This window comes from Sesamum indicum, linkage group LG6, assembly GCF_000512975.1.
Source record: "Sesamum indicum cultivar Zhongzhi No. 13 linkage group LG6, S_indicum_v1.0, whole genome shotgun sequence".
Taxonomy (NCBI): Eukaryota; Viridiplantae; Streptophyta; class Magnoliopsida; order Lamiales; family Pedaliaceae; genus Sesamum; species Sesamum indicum.
The window spans coordinates 549,465-561,854 of NC_026150.1; the positions used below are offsets into that span (position 1 = coordinate 549,465).

The 12,390-nt window shown below is 35.2% G+C and overlaps 2 protein-coding genes across 3 annotated transcripts; both read right to left on the minus strand.

Moving 5' to 3' along the window:
• On the minus strand, window positions 1,727-7,202 carry LOC105163074 (heparan-alpha-glucosaminide N-acetyltransferase). 2 transcript variants are annotated; one of them, XM_011081292.2, is made up of 14 exons: window positions 6,934-7,202; window positions 6,628-6,765; window positions 6,334-6,415; window positions 5,998-6,074; window positions 5,345-5,451; window positions 4,797-4,926; window positions 4,283-4,399; window positions 4,094-4,185; window positions 3,449-3,515; window positions 3,265-3,343; window positions 3,087-3,178; window positions 2,867-3,010; window positions 2,267-2,408; window positions 1,727-2,176 (listed from the first exon to the last, which is right to left on the minus strand). In XM_011081292.2, exons 1-13 carry the CDS (start codon window positions 7,126-7,128, stop codon window positions 2,268-2,270), a joined length of 1,461 nt encoding a protein of 486 aa, XP_011079594.1. In that variant the 5' UTR covers window positions 7,129-7,202; the 3' UTR covers window positions 1,727-2,176; window position 2,267. The 2 variants fall into 2 exon arrangements, with proteins under 2 accessions (XP_011079594.1, XP_020550749.1); XM_020695090.1 differs by lacking the exon at window positions 6,628-6,765.
• LOC105163075 (kynurenine--oxoglutarate transaminase 1-like) lies at window positions 7,941-10,808 on the minus strand. The gene is made up of 9 exons (XM_011081293.2): window positions 10,548-10,808; window positions 10,306-10,436; window positions 10,116-10,201; window positions 9,902-9,996; window positions 9,624-9,720; window positions 9,275-9,389; window positions 8,974-9,128; window positions 8,541-8,666; window positions 7,941-8,434 (listed from the first exon to the last, which is right to left on the minus strand). Exons 1-9 carry the CDS (start codon window positions 10,727-10,729, stop codon window positions 8,231-8,233), a joined length of 1,191 nt encoding a protein of 396 aa, XP_011079595.1. The 5' UTR covers window positions 10,730-10,808; the 3' UTR covers window positions 7,941-8,230.

Sequence of the window (12,390 nt, forward strand, 5' to 3'; positions counted from 1 at the left end):
CTATTGCATTTTCCATCATCAACTTGAGAATCTTCATATAAATGCAATATTAAATACTTTAAATTCTACATATATTTGAATTAATGGATTTGAAATTATAAATTTCAAATATTTAGTAATAATGTTTAGGATTTGTTTCATGAGGATCCACATATATATATATATGTATATATAGTACGTAGCAAATGCAATAAAAAATTGAATGTAAAACCTCTTTTTAATCTTTTAAAAATTTGATTTTATGTAGATGGATGTGGGGTGAAATGAGAATATAAAATAGATGGGCAGGGTGCAGGTGATCAAAGGATTCGCGTAATAGCTGTAATCCTGGGGGTTCAATATTAATTAATTAATAGTAAATGGGGTTCCTGTACTCGCATGCCAATTCTTTCACTTTTTCTAGGCGTCGCCTTCTTAGTTTAATGTCAAGACTCGAGAGGTTTTGATTCATGATGTCGTGCCAACCTCGATTTCATCGCATCTCCCTCACTTTCTTCTCTCCCAACTCATCAATAACCCTTCTTTCTTTCCCATGCCTTTTCTTTTCTATTTTCTTTATTTATTTTTCTTCTCACTTTAAAACACCACCACATTCTCCCAAACTTAAAATTTATTATAATTATAAATATTCTATTAATTTTAAAAAATTATAAATACTCCATTATAAAAAATATTTTATAATTTCAAAATAATATTTTTAATTTTTTAAAAATATAAAAAAAATTATAATTAGCGCAAACACTTTTCTAAGAGAGCGTTGTAATTCATTATATATTATAATGGTATTATTATAGTAGGATATTAATATCAATGAGTAGTAAAATTCATGGGCAACATCATTATAGTAAAGGTCACAATGTCAGACAAATGACTGTTGACTCCAATTATTTCAAATTTTATTATGTGTTTCACTTCCAGGTGGATATCCTGCATCGCATTTCATAATTGGTCATGCTCTACAATCAGATTGAATTGACTAGGACCCAATTCCGACTACAATCTCATCCATTGACAACAAAAATCCCAGACCCACTTCCACACGTCAATTATTAGACACTGCTTGAAAATCTCAACTGTAAAAGGCGCCACCATTCCTTAGGCCCAAGCGCGGCCCATATTCTCAGCAGAACCACCATTTAAGAACTTTGCCATGATGCACAACATCAAGGCTGGTCTCTCCTCCTCCTGTCCAAAACTTCACCCTCAGCAGTGTTTTTCCCCACACTAGCGTGAGAAAATAGCTCAAAGTTACCATATGAGACACTGGCCAATAGGTATGGGGGATAATTACATTCTCCTCAACTAAATTTTAGTATAATTATACTTAGCCCCTCTTATAATTTAAAATTACATCTAACACTCATAAGGTTTGCTTCCGTCTAACAAAAAATTCACCTGTTGATCAAAATTCAGTTATCAAAATTCACTGGATTTATTGATATTAACAAAAAACTAAATGAAAATAGATATTTACCCTCCATTAGCTTATTACTAACTTATAACAGGTTAAATAATTTTTTTCAAACTAAACTACCCTTATAATAATAAAAATATACCATCTCACATGCATTAATACGTGAAGGACATATGAGGATAATTTAATCATAAAATAATTTAATTGACTTGTAATAAATCAATTGGAGATAAATACAAATTTTTTTCCAATCTTTTTATTAATATCAGAATTTCAGTAAATTTTGACTGATGAAAGGACTTGTTAAATAAAAACAAATATCAAGGATGTTAGATGTGATTTCTCAAACCACAAAGGACTTGGGTAAAATTACACCAGACCTCAAGGGAGAGGAGTGTAATTATCCTTAAGTTTGGGGTGGAGTCCTAGACATTCCAAATTAGAACACAGCTATTTCAAATGCCAATACCTTGACACTTTTCTACCAAACACTGTCTAGATATTTACCAAGGGTAATCATACAGCTTTTTGTCTCGAGGGGAAGACGAAATACTTCCCAGAAGCATCTCGTCCTGCAACTGTCCATGTAACCTGATTATTTGGATATTAACAAGTAACTGCAGATACAGATTTGGGTCAATCTAGGGAGAGGTATCGTTTTGGAGTATCCTCAGTTGAAACATGAAATTAACATCTCTCGCATCAGGATTTCCACAAGAACAGAACCTTTTCTAGAGTTCCTTTGTTATTTGGCCTTCAATGCTGCAGAAACATGTGCTAGATGGTGAGGGAAAAGGTGGTGAACTTTGCGGTTGGTTGTTATGTAGTAGAGAGAAAATAATACATAAGTACCTTAAAATTTTATATATATCCGTTTCACGTGAAGGAAACCGGCGACAACACCCCAAAATAAAATCTCGAGAATAACAAAGGCCAAAGTACCCCACTTCTCTGAATGGAACAGTGATTGCAGTAGCCTTTCGGAGAAGCTAACCTACAATAAATGTCGACTTTTACAGTTAACAGAACATTTGCACAAGAAAAAAATGCTATTAACAATCAAGATGTTGCATGATAAAGAAAACAAAGAATTCAGTTTACATGCATTTCTATGAGAAGGAAAAGAATTGCATCTAACAAGATTTTGAAAAATCTTTCAGAGAGTCTGGGCCACCATAGGCCTTTACAACAATGCAAATTGATCTCTTCATAAAACGGAATGTGGAGGAACCTATTCATGGAAATGGTCATAATTCAACTTAATGGTGATTGTCCAAATATTTTCCAATGAATAGAGATCATATAGATGATGCTCTCTTAAATGATCATAGTTAACTGAATCGAGATCGATATTTTAGATAAAATATTTATAACTCCGCTCTACAGAACCATAGAATGCCCCAAAATTATTTGCAACAATTTTTCTTTTGATAGAAATTTTAAGATGATCACCAGGTTGTTTTCAGGTGAGCGCCAGTAGAAACCTTGCACAGCAGCTGGAAATATGTCACAAGCAGCCAGAGCATAGACAATCAGAGCATTCATTCCCATCCACTGAAATATTACAGTTGGCTTTCTAATGCATTTGACATCGACCTGCATCAGAGTAACTCGAATGTCAATAATGACTGAAAGTAAGTGAAATGAAGTACCATTCACACCATAAACTCACAATAAGGTAAATAGCCGTCAAAAGGACACCAGATGCTCCTGCTGTGATGAACATATAACTCAATGTGTACAGTGGTTTAGAATAAGGAACACCTGAAAGAATCAAGAATGTATTGCAACCAGTTATGTGGGACACAAACCAAACTGGAAGCAAAGAGATACTCTGAAATACAAAATACCTAGAACACTTAAAAGATAACCCAAGATTAGAAGAGGGAGGGATGATATGAACCAGAAAATTACCCTCTGCATCTGGTCCTGCAGGAAAAAGGTGGAGAGTTTAGGAGGTGAACAATCATAAATACAAGAAAGCATTCATGGGCCTAGAAGCATGTCTAGAAGCAACATGAAAATGCATATTACCTTACAATGGACAAGAACATGCCCATAATGCAACCCGACAAAACATGTAATGGCAGCCATCAAAGAGCTATAAATTCATTCAAATAGCAATGAAAAATGAGTCATCTAACAAAGCCGAGATGGCAACTATCAACAACCAGAAACTTAATGAATAGAGCAACAGCACAATTTTAAAGACCGCATAACAAAGTGAATAGTTGTTATTTATCCAGACAAGGATCTCACAGAAGATAGGGAAATTCTATTTGAAGATCCAAACCAGTCTCCTGGGCAATTAAATAATAAGGACATAGACAAAGAATGCATGGCAAATAATAGTGATCTCGGAAGAACAAAAGTAGGAAATACCGGGAATTGTTAAAGAGGACTCACGTAGAAGATATTGACTTCAATATGAAGTTGCCTAAATGAACAGAAAATTGAAACTTTGACCGCTCTAAATTTTATCTAAATTAAAAGGATCTGAAAAAATGGACAGCTATACAGACTAAACCTAAACAGAAGCCTATGGCCCAAAGGAAGCCTGACTTTAACTCTTGGATCTTCAACTGAAACTGTACCTAGGATTCAGATAGATGGTATAGTTTGTCGAATTGTGGCACTTAAAAAGAGGAACAAAAACAAAGGCATTGATCCCTAGCTAACCTTAAAATTCCCTCTGGGTCAAATGGAGCTAGGCACCATGTAGGTGAATCTGGTGGTAGGGGACCATAATCTGGAGAGTTGATGCTGCATTCCTTTAAAGAACAGTGCACATGACTCACAAATAAATAAAGTATTAAACTGGAAGGAATTCACTAACCTACTAGGAGACACAAATGCAAAAATAACAACCTTTGTTCTTCTATATACAGGACGTTGATACAGATGCTTTTCACCAAGAAGAGTTCGATCAATAAAGCCAACTGAATTGCAAGGAGGTCCAAGACTGCCCCTCATTCCACAGTTAACCTAGAAAAGGAGACAGGACATGATCGACAAACAAATATAAACAATTCAAGAATTTAGGCAAGGAGAGAGGCCAAAGATAAAACCGTGCTGCAAAACATAATATTCAGAAAATTAGACATTCGCACCCCCGACTTGAATGAATGAGGCAGGAACCTGGAATAAGATTCCTGAAGATAGATAGAACACTATTGTTGACAAGACAGCTAAACTAGGTAGCTAAACGGTGCATTCCAGCATTTTAAGTGAACACAAGCGCTGCAGCCAGCCACTTGTGTACAAATAACTTCAGTTAAAAAGATTACGCTAATAAAACCCAAGTTCCTTCTTTGATATGACCACAGATCAAACAAAATCTTCCTAAAAGAATTTCTCCAGAAGGATCTGAAATTTGACTCACAGTTCCAGTACTAGCTCCAAGTGATGTTGGTAAGATCATGGTGAGACTTGATACATCAAAGGCCCAGTTTGGAACATACAGGCCATACAGCAAAACCATGTATAATAAACCAAGTAAAATTCCAGCCCCACTGCATCAAAGAGATTAGCAGATACAAAGAAGCATGATTAGAGAAATTTTAAAAGAAAAAAGTTAAAACATTTGCGTCATTATTTTTTCTCCAGTTACAATGAGAAAAAGTTTAACCTTACCATATATGAACGATTTCAGCTAGTTTCAATTGATATATCAGACCATGCATTTTAGATATATCAAGCAATTTCATTCTGAAAGAATGTGACTACACTGATGATAATGTGCATGGTTCTTTATCTGTCCTCTAAATCTTCTAGCAGTAACATCTTACCTCATCTCTAGAAGTTACACTGTTTTATCATTGCCAAGACTGTTCAAAAATTTGAAGTGTATCTTATCTTTCATCTGTCAGTTAAATTTTGTGTATTCACTATTGATTCAGAAGAGTTCAACAACTAAGAGTTTAAACTCACATCTGGAAAGAGTATCTTCTCACAAATGCTATGGCTGAATTAACGACAGTATTTTTAACAAGCCAAATCTCCATAGCTGAAGCCAGCAGATGACCAATTGCAATCCTCTGAAATATAAGTAAAAGGACGTGATAATCCTGATAAATAAATTTTATGTGGAGAAGAAGAAAAATCAAAGATCACATATTATATAAGTGTTTCCTCTAACAATGTCACCAGAAGCTGCTGCTGATGACTGAAAATTTGACTCATTCTATTTGTATCACCTGATTATCACACAAGGTCGGAGAACTTAGTAAGTATTGACATACAAGCTTGGCCCTGGCCAACATCCATCCATCACACTGGAAATTGCACACATTCCAATGTGCTATACAATAAACATTTCAAATGATCTCTTCCAAGCAAATTGAGACTTATTCAATACAGAATACTTGCCCAATATTGAGGTCCTGACTATGTCAGGGACACAAACTTATTTCTAGAAGATCAGGCGAAACCATATCAGAACCATAGCCACAATTTCATCTCCACTGATACTGATGAAAATGTGTAATGCAGTCGAATATTTAAAAAAAAGTGTTGGTTTATATCATTAGAGGCAAAGGGCCATCTGCAAAAGAACCACCTAGCTAAAAGTCAAGTTGTAATACCTGTAGCACACCCATCACTCGTATTTTCTCCACATCAATGCCATACGTCAGGTTGTTCCGCCCATGAAAATACCCACCTAAACACATAAGTGAATATAAGGAACAGTGTGATTAAACAGGTAACTGTAGTTGAGACTTGGTCACTAGTTATGGAAGGTAGCTCCTTATAAGAAGTAAAGGAACAAAATAACAACTGTCCAACTCATGGTTCAATACCCAGCATAACATGCATTAACTTCCTGTGTATCGAAATTATTTCCATATGAAGCAATCAAACCCTATTCCTTGGCTTTATCATCAGGAATTTGACATTTTGAAACCATAATATTGGTCTACCTTGAAGAATCACTCCCAACAGAAAGAGCTTAATGGATCTCAGTATTACTTTCTTGGTGGCTGCTAATCTTTTTGCTGCTTTCTGCATCACAAATAATCAGACCCTCTTTACCAACTATTTTAACTGAAGCAATATGTGTACGTTGTATTCCAACATTAATTATATTACAAGCACCCAAAAGTTCGATTCTGAGCAATGTATATCAGTTTCAAATTGTCTTTCCTTTTTCTTTCTTGTCGATTGAAAAGCTTCAGAACCAATTACCTACTAATCTTTTTATTATTGCTTGATACCTTGAACACGAGGCTCACAGAAACACCTACTCCAAACAGAAAAAAAGGCATAACAAAATCCGCGAGTGTTACTCCGAACCACGGCGAGTGGTTTATCGACGGGAATGCTTTTCCAGCATCATCAACTAAGATCATCAGCTACCAAAAGAATATATAGAAATTAAAAGTTAACATTAAGAAACTTGAACTGTAAATAGGAATTCCAAAGGATAATAGCTTCCACCAGAAACTCAAAGAATTCGCCGCAGTATCTGAATTAAAACTCCAAAAAACACGCTATAAAAAATATTCCCACAGCAGGCGTACCGCGACAGCCAAGCCTCGGAACACGTCAAGCGACACAAGGCGTTGTTTAGGATCATTTGAATTCTTGGTTGACGGCTCCTCCCCTAAAGGCGGGGAAGAATATTCCGTCCGGCCGGCGGAGTATTCGAGCTGAGAGTCGTGAAGAAGTGGCGTGCGCTCGCCGTCAGTGTCTGTCACCACCGTAATTGAAGCCATTCCCTGCAGTCCTCAGCTCAAGGTGATTTGGTTCATCAGTTGGACAATGTTGAAATGTTAATGTATTGACCATTGAGTTCAGTTGTCGACTAGTTTTATGCCAATTTCAGCTATTTTTTTTTTTTTTTTTTTTGTTATGAATACTAATATTGATTTTTTTATGACATCAATAATATTTTCTTTTTTTGTTATTTTCTTTTTTTCACTCACCTACAGAATTTATGATACCACAATATTGATTTTTTTATGACATCAATAATATTTGTAAAGTTATTTTTTTTATGAGAAATTTATTAATTTTATAATATATTTTAAAAATATAAAAAATTATTTATTATATACGTACAGAAATAACATGATACAACAACCAATAAATAAATACATAAAGTTGATAAGTTTGATAACATAACCATATTGGACGATTGACGTTTTCGAATTCTCGATCATTATTTATATGTTATAATATTTCATCTCATAGAAAATCAAATTAGCAGTTAAACAAAATTTTGAAGTAGACAAATTTAGGGTGTTACAAAGAAACTTCTGGGTTTATATTTTAACAAATCATATACCAATTTCCTTCAATTGTTCAAAACAACTCTTTGAACAAAAACTAATTAGGTTTAATTGGCCCAGTTTTGCTGGAAAATGTTCATCTCAATTATATTTAGAACACAATCATACAAAAAATAATAAATTTGTTATTTAATTGATCATTTTAAGTTAATTATACACCACAAACATATTGCACTTTTCATTTATTTAATATCATTCTGACCAAATCTAATTTAGGTTAAAATTTCTGCTTTATGCATATCCCAATCCCTACTCCTTAATGCTTCAACTTACATACTATAAACCCTCCACATTTCACTATTTCGCTTTTCACTTCTATTCTAGAAACCAAAATGCTTCTAAACATCTAATAAAATTATCTATTGTCAGCGTAAAAATCACTTCTGCAGGTGAAATACTGCACTTTCACAACCTATAGATGTAAATTGATACAATTTGTGTATTCGAAACTGCCTTCTCCCGGAGAGACAATCAACCTCAACCTTACAATAGAATCTCTTTCAGAATCAAAAACTTTTCTAACAAGTTAAAACAGCTTGAGATTTCCTGAAGCATCCACAAGCCGACTGATTTTTACTGATGCGGCAGCTAGTGTGTCTTCACTTTTGCAGAATGCAAATCGGATATATCGACTAGACGCATAATCTGCAGATGGTTTTGAGTGGAAAAAACCAGCACCGGGTACCGCCACTACCCCTGCCTGCTTAATTAATTCCTCAACAAACTCAGCCTGCAATGTATTACGATCGGATTACACAATTCTGGAAAACCCCTTCATGATCCGAAGAAGAGAGAGTACGGATGTGTGAAAGGTGAAGTAACAGATAAGAACTCACATCAGAAAGAGGGCAGCTTTCAGGAAGCTGCGCAAACACAAAAAACGAACCCTGAGGCTTAAACTGCATCTTGAACCCAACCTTTGCAAGCAAGTTGAAAATGCAGTCTCTTTTTGATTCATAATCCTGAGAACATCACATATCTAGCTATTAACAACTCATATGCAATACAAATGGAATAAAGCACATGAAAAAAGAGTATCATTAGGTTGTATGTGGATTTCAGGATCCAAAATTAATGAATGTTTCAGCTTCTAGGTTCAATTAACACCCATCGAACTTTGCAGCTTCCAGACACAGCAAAAATTTGGATGAGTTCAAATTCATTGTAAACAAATTAAATACTTGGAAAGGATTTGATGTTGCAAGATTCAAACGAGCATTAGTGTGATAAGAATTCAACACTTGAATGCTGAAAGTGCTGAAATCTTACTCTTCTCAAACGCTCAAAGTATGCAGGAGGGCTTCTTAAGGCAGCCAGAGCGGCTTCCTGAAAAGGTGCGGGAGCACAATCTGTCATTCTGATATGAATGTTTCTGACTGCAGAGGCAATGCAAGTGGGGGCAACTGCCCAGCCAATTCTCCATCCTATAATGCATTACAAGCTAGTTAAAACCTTATTATTCCAAATTGTTCAGACACCTTGTGCCTAAAATAAGGGCAACAAATATTCAGTTTACGAAAAATACAAACCGGTAAAGGGATTTTGAGTGACCTCCAAGTCAGATATGTACCAGTTACACTAAAAGTCTTTGACAAAGATGATGTGATGACAGTCCGGCTTTGCATCCCAGGAAGTGAAGCAAGTGAAATATGGTTTTGATTATCGAAAGTTATATGCTCGTAAACCTGTAGAAATTATTAAGAAAATAAAAATGCTGAGGAACTCTGTGTACAGAACACCTCAGCCATATAATAAAGCGACAATGGCATTCCATTGAACTAATTTTTCACATAATGAAATTCTACAAAATTCTATATGGAAGAAAAGATCATCACCATAGAACCCTAATAACATTGTAATTAAAACAGGCTTAATCCTCAGCTTGTATGCAACGAGTTATTAATAAATGTTTATCATACTTCATCTGTTACAGCGACCACGTCTCTTCTCTGGCAAGCTCCAGCAATGATCTCAAGCTCATCCTTGTTGAAAACTTTCCCAGTTGGATTGTGAGGACTGTGACACTTTGAATTAGTAAATTTCTATAATTTAGGGTCACTATCACAAAACTATATCTGAAGATGGCACCACTTCATTATATAACATGCCCCAAATTTCCCTCGGAGGATCCGAACACCTAAAACAATGATTTCCCCTTTCCATTGCAAATAATTCCATTTCAAAATCCAAACAATACCTGTTCAACACTAACGCTTTCGTCTTTTCAGTGAAGGACTTCTCCAGTTTATCTGAATCCAATGTCCATTGAGGGGGATCAAGCCCTACATACACCTGCCATTTTTCCACAAAACCATGAGAAAACTATAATTTCATCTCTCTCAGGAAATTAATCAAGGAAAAACAAAAACGAAAGAGAGTAAATAACTATAGATGCAATTAAATCAGCTTACAGGAATTCCTCCAGCAAGCCTAATACAAGCGTCGTATGTTTCGTAAGACGGATCAAATAGTATAACCTCATCCCCTTGATCAATTACTGAAACCAACAAAAAGAGAACAAAAAACAAAAGATCATGAAAAAGCAAATTCAACAAAGTAAGAGTAATGCGCCAAACAATTTTAACATATGACAAGTACTACTTGAGAACATTGTTGCAGCAAAGGCCTCCGACTGGCCACAGCAAATTACTATATCCGTCAGTGGATCAACGTTCATTCCATGCATTTCCTTCATCTTACGCGCGACGTAGTCGCAAGTTCCTTGTACGTGACTTCAGAAAATGGAACCAAAAAGAAAGTCCTAGTTAGCAATAATTATGCAACAATTCTGTACAAGAAAAGGATTTTTGTTTGCCGACTTCTTGTCATTTTAGCTAATGTACCTGTACTGATTGAAGTCGGCACGGATAGCAGAAACCGCGGCGTCTTTGATGTGGGGAGGGGCTGGGAAATCGGGAAAGCCCTCGGCCAGGTTAACAGCGTTGCACCTTTGAGCAAGGTAAGATAGTTGTTGGATGGAAGAGGGTGTAAGAGTCTTGGCTAGAGAGGATAGCTTCGCTTCCATTTTCGCTTGCTTACTCTGCTGTCGCCTTATCTTCTCCTTGAAAGAGACGAGTGTTGGGCCTTGATGGTTAGAACAGAAATATAATACACTTGAGCCATTATTACATCTTTAAAATGGTAGTCCTTTATGGACTGAGCTTCGTTGATTTGAACATTTCTAATACAAAGAATTTTGTTTCAACTAGTTAAACAATTATTAATATATTGGCCAAAAAGGTCTAAATGAACCAAAAAAAATAAATGAAAAGCGCATGATACCCCTTAAAAGGTTCAAGTCATGAGAGGTTTGTAATACTTTAGAAGGCTAAATGAGACCTGACAAGCGGTCTTAACATGTGTCGTCAAAAAAAAAATTGACAAAGGGAGGCCCAAACAACCTAAGTAGCCCATGAAGAAAGGAGGAGGCTCAGGACATCCTCCGACTCGAACCATAGTTAAAGCCCAATAAAACATTCAATCCAAAAGGCTCACACAAGTCGCAACCTACTCTCCCATGTGATGCGTCATCAACCTAGGTTTCAGCAGCCACCTTGGACCAAATCGACCCTAGCAAGGAGAACCTCCTTAGCAGCTATGACTCACTGCGGATGAGGGGTATCCCCCAACTAAAGAGGATTCCTACTAATTGCACATCCAGCTACGGATAATGATGATTTATTCCTTATTCTAACCAACTTTCGCAAAAATCTTGGGTGGGGGATAGACCCACAACAGACGGGGGCACCCCTTATAAATGCAGGTTTATTTCTCCATATGGGGACACCTTTCTCACTCTGTGGATACCCTCTCTAAACCATCTCTCGCACTCTCTAAACATTTTTTAAGCACTCTACAAATATGTTATCACGTGTTCTTATACTTTTCATCAATTTTGTTTACCATATCTTGATTTTCATTCACATTTATTTACTTTTTGATTTCATTTAATTTTAAATCCAGTACTAACTCGGGCACCGACCTTTTTTGCAAATCCCCCTTTCAGAATTTGCACTCGATTTGGTTTAAGCCTTAAACATTATCCAAATCAATTACAAAGATGTGTTTTATGAACACATAATAACTAATTTAGTTCGATTATGTGAATAAAAATCTCCCTATTGACATGGTACAGTTGTCCATGTGCCAAACAACTCCACACCATATATCATCTTAGTAGTAAGAAAAGTTGCATAAACGTATGCTTATATTGCTAAATTTTGAAGGAGAAAACTTTCTTTAAATGTTATATTACATCTATTTTTATTTATTTTTTAATCATACCTACTAATGTCAAGTATCTTGTAAATAAATTTAGTTAATTTTTAGTTTTTACAATCTATATAATTTAGAGTATAAAATACTATATCATCTCAAAATATTTTTGATACGACATTATGTTGATATTTATTCAATTATGTGCATGCTACTTAACCTATTACGTGTATAAAATTGAAAAATAAATCAAATTATTAAATATTTGATTGATAAAAACTCATTTGAATTCGATTTGACAAACCAAACTTGAACAAGGTTTTTTTTTCGTTCGATAAACTCGATCTCGATTAGTCTAAATATAATAATTTTATAATTAAAAATATCAATCAGTCGAGCTCGATTTATATTTGACCCAATTAGAAATTTACTTAAATTAATAATCAAATCAAATTAAAACTCAAATTTTCA